This window comes from Nicotiana sylvestris, chromosome 7 (genome assembly GCF_000393655.2).
Source record: "Nicotiana sylvestris chromosome 7, ASM39365v2, whole genome shotgun sequence".
Taxonomy (NCBI): Eukaryota; Viridiplantae; Streptophyta; class Magnoliopsida; order Solanales; family Solanaceae; genus Nicotiana; species Nicotiana sylvestris.
Window position 1 is genome coordinate 174045667 of NC_091063.1, and position 4170 is coordinate 174049836.

Below are 4170 nucleotides of genomic sequence, written 5' to 3' on the forward strand. Positions count from 1 at the left end.
TTCAAGTTCCTACTCCGCAGGACTCTCCACGGCAATCTCGTGAGGGTACTCCCGGTGGATCTCAAATAAACGAGTATGCTCAATTTGAAAATGCTGAAGCTGTTGATGAAGCTATGCAGAAGTTAATTACTGCTCAGGTCAACAAAGCTGTTGAAGCGCTTGTTAGCCAGTTACCTGTTGCAACACCCACACCTTCTCCAAATAATAACACTATAGAAAACCCTCGTTTCGGGCTTGTTAACTCAGGCAGCGATGGAACCACTAGTAAATCGCAGAAGAGAGAACCAGGTAATGTAATTAATTCTGATTTACAAAATTTAGTACTAACCTTGCAGAAACAGCTCAAGGAGCAAAGTGAACGCATAGAGTAGATAACCGGGGTGCCGCCCATAATCAAAGGGGTAGACACGGACAGATATTCACAACAACCCTGGAAGCCTAATGCTGCCCCACTCCCAATTCTAAAAAATTTCAAAATGCCTGATATTCCAAAGTATGATGGAACAACAAACCCACAAGACCACGTGAATGCATTCACAACGGGCGTAAAAGGCAATGATTTGACTAAGCAGGAGATTGAATCGGTATTAGTCAAGAAATTTGGTGAAACACTCACCAAAGGAGCACTAACGTGGTATTCCCTTTTACCTGAAAATTCTATAAATTCTTTTGCTGAGCTTGCAGATTCTTTCATCAAAGCATACTCGGGAGCCTAAAAAGTGGAAAAAAGAATGGAGGATATTTTCAAAATTAAGCAAGGAGATTCAGAATTGCTTAGAGAATTCGTGGACAGATTTCAACGTGAAAGAATGACATTTCCGCGTGACCTGATAACTGGGCAGCTATAGCTTTCACAAGCAATTTGAATGAAAAAAGCTCGGAAGCTATGAGGACACAAAAGGAAAGCCTTCGAGAATTCCCAGCTACAACGTGGAACGATGTTTATAACAGGTATAGCACGAAGTTGAGGATTGAGGAAGATACTGTTCCTCGATCTCAAAAAGAAGAAAATATACGTTCAAGACGTGCAGAGAACGAAATGATCCGGTAAAAACAGGTACGAGCCCTATATGGGACCTGCGGGGAAAGACTAATGGTCAAAACAGGATAATCAAAGGCACGATCATAGATCAAAAAACAAAGAATCAGGTTCTTCATCAAGATTTAGGAATGAGCGAAACAACTATGAGTCACGGGATGATGATAGAAATTTAAAAGCGAGATTCGGAGGTTACAACTTCAACGTCAGCACTTCCGAGCTCGTAGCTGTTTTGAAAATCATGGGAGATAAGGTTCGATGGCCAAAGGAAATGAGATCGAATCCAAACAGGCGCAACCCTGACCATTGGTGCGAGTTCCATAATGATCACGGGAAAGACTTCAAAAAAGCATAATGACCACACATAGATCAATTGATTGATGCAACTGCAGGTCATGAATTGTTAAGTTTTTTAGATGCATATTCAGGTTATAATCAGATTAAAATGGATCCGGCAGATGAAGAAAAAACTTCATTCATAACAGACAGGGGGACTTATTGTTATAAAGTAATGCCCTTTGGTCTAAAGAATGCAGGTACAACGTACCAGAGGTTAGTTACCAAAATATTTCAGGAATATTTAGGAAAGACGATGGAGGTATATATAGATGATATGCTTGTTAAAACTCAGTACTCAAAAAATCACATATCACACTTGTTTGACACATTTTCAATTTTGCGTAAATATAATATGAAGTTAAATCCAAAATTATGGTTAGTTACCAAAATGCATCAGGCAAGTTTTGGGTTTTCTTGTTTCTAACCGTGGAATTGAAGTAAATCCTGCACAGATTAAAGCCATTGAAGAAATCCCTGACATACTTTCAAACAAGAAAAAAGTTCAAAGATTAACATGGAGAATTGCGGCCTTGGGAAGATTCATCTCTAAATCATCAGAGAAGTGTTTTAAATTCTTCTTAGCTCTTAAAAAGCAGGATCATTTTGAATGGAATGAGGAATGTCAACAAGCACTTAGGAATTTGAAAACGTACTTATCAAATTCGCCTCTGTTGGCAAAACCAAAGGCTGGGGAAAAGCTACTCCTCTACCTTGCTGTTTCGGAGGTGGCGGTAAGTGCTGTTCTGGTCCGAGAAGAGCAAAGTAAGTAATCACCTATCTATTACGTAAGTAAATCTTTGTTAGATGCAGAAACGAGGTATCCTCAGTTAGAAAAACTTGCACTTGCGTTAATCATGGCATCTAGGAAGTTAAGACCTTACTTTCAATGTTATCCTATCATTGTGGTAACTACCTACCCTTTACGTAACATACTACATAAGCATGAGTTATCAGGTAGGTTGGCTAAGTGGGAAATAGAGTTAAGTGAGTACGAAATTGCATACCAACCTAGAACTGCTATAAAATCGCAAGTATTAGCTGATTTTAGTCAGGGAATACAGTTAGAAGCTGAAAAAGAATTACAGGTGTTCAATGGAGCCAACCCAGGAACTTGGACTTTATTCATTGATGGCTCATCTAATGTGAGAAGAGCAGGTTTGGGGATAGTATTGGTACCACCTACGGATGAAACCATTCGGCAAGCTATTAAATGTCATTCCATAACTAACAATGAGGAAGAATATGAGGCTATGATTGCAGGTTTAGAACTGGCACGGGAACTTGACATAAATCAGATTATAATCAAGAGTGATTCACAACTTGTAGTTAATCAAATGCTGGGGACTTATACAGCCAGGGAAGCAAGGATGCAGCAGTATTTAGAAAAGGTACGGGAATTGGTAAAATAATTTCAAGATTGAAAGATTAGACAAATACCCAGGGATGAAAATCTTGAAGCAGATGCCCTAGCTAATCTCGCATCTGCGGCTAATGTGGCAAAACGATGCAAATGCCTCAGCGATACATTTATTTCATTCAGTTCTTGATCCTGATGCGAATGAGGTAAATTTTAATTACTTAACCTTGGATTGGAGGAATGAAATTATTGCTTTTTTGCAGTATGGAACGTCCCCGATGACAAGGAAAAGTCCTATGCGCTTCGAAGGCAGGCCGCTCGGTACTGCTTAAAACAGGCAATCTATATTTTAAAATGTTTGGTGGACCCTTAACAAGATGCCTTGGACCTTCGCAAACAGAGTATGTAATGAGAGAAATACACGAGGGTCATTGCAGGAATCACGCAGGTGGAAGATCACTAGTAAGAACCTTAATTAGGGCAGGTAATTACTGGCCTAAAATGGAAGAGGAGGCAGAAAATTTCGTAGCCAAATGTGATAAATGCTAGAGAGGCAGGTGCATTCAAACAGGTGCAAGAAAAGGAAGTCAGAGACTTTATTTGGCGGAATATCATATGTCGATTCGGTGTACCAAAGGAGATCATATATGATAATGGTCCTCAGTTTATTGGAGTTCAGATCACGAAATTTTTTCACAGCTGGCAAATTAAAAGGATTGCGTTAACACCCTATCATCCGGTGGGTAATGGACAGGCAGAATCAACGAACAAAGTCATTATCAACAACTTAAAGAAACAGCTAGAGGAATCAAAAGGAAACTGGCCTAAAGTGTTACCTGGAGTTTTATGGGCTTATCGCACAACTGCAAAAACAAGTATAGGTGAAACACCGTTCTCATTAGTTTATGGAGCTGAGACTTTAATTCCAGTTGAGATAGGGGAACCAAGTACACGGTTCACATAGGCGACACAAGAGTCTAAAGACGAGGAGATGCGGGTGAACCTAGATTTACTCGAGGGGCGGAGAGAAGCTGCTTTAATAAGAATGGCAACACAAAAGCAAGTCATAAAACGATACTACAATAGAAAAGTACGCCTCAGGTTCTTCAAAATTGGGGACTTCATGCTTAAAAAGGTTTTTCAGTCTACAAAGGTAGCTAACACAGGGAAATTAAGTCCAACATGGGAAGGACCCTACAGAGTGCGTGATGTTGCAGGAAAAGGAGCATATGAACTGGAGACAATGGATGGCAAGATACTACCTTCGCATTGGAATGCTGTTCATTTAAAGAAATACTATTTCTAAAGAAAATCCACGGTCAGGTATAACCATTTTAAATCTCATTTTTGAATTTTTAAGATTTTACTAACGATTTTAGATGATAGGCAAAACGCTAACCCGTACTAAATGATGAGTCACGACCTGCAAGGAGCA

General features: G+C 39.6%; 1 protein-coding gene across 1 annotated transcript; it reads left to right on the top strand.

Annotated features, from left to right (window-relative positions):
* The first annotated feature begins 886 nt into the window (after window positions 1–886).
* On the top strand, window positions 887–3699 carry LOC138874170 (uncharacterized). The gene is made up of 4 exons (XM_070152678.1): window positions 887–1047; window positions 1776–2140; window positions 2333–2520; window positions 3307–3699. Exons 1-4 carry the CDS (start codon window positions 887–889, stop codon window positions 3697–3699), a joined length of 1107 nt encoding a protein of 368 aa, XP_070008779.1.
* The last annotated feature ends 471 nt before the right edge of the window (window positions 3700–4170 follow it).

Bases quoted from the DNA above. Each gene is read 5' to 3' on its own strand.
- LOC138874170 (XM_070152678.1), top strand. From the start codon at position 887: ATGAGGACACAAAAGGAAAGCCTTCGAGAATTCCCAGCTACAACGTGG. The intron at 2,141-2,332 runs GTAAGTAATCAC...ATGAGTTATCAG, and splicing joins TCTGGTCCGAGAAGAGCAAA to GTAGGTTGGCTAAGTGGGAA. The intron at 2,521-3,306 runs GTGAGAAGAGCA...GCATTCAAACAG, and splicing joins TCATTGATGGCTCATCTAAT to GTGCAAGAAAAGGAAGTCAG.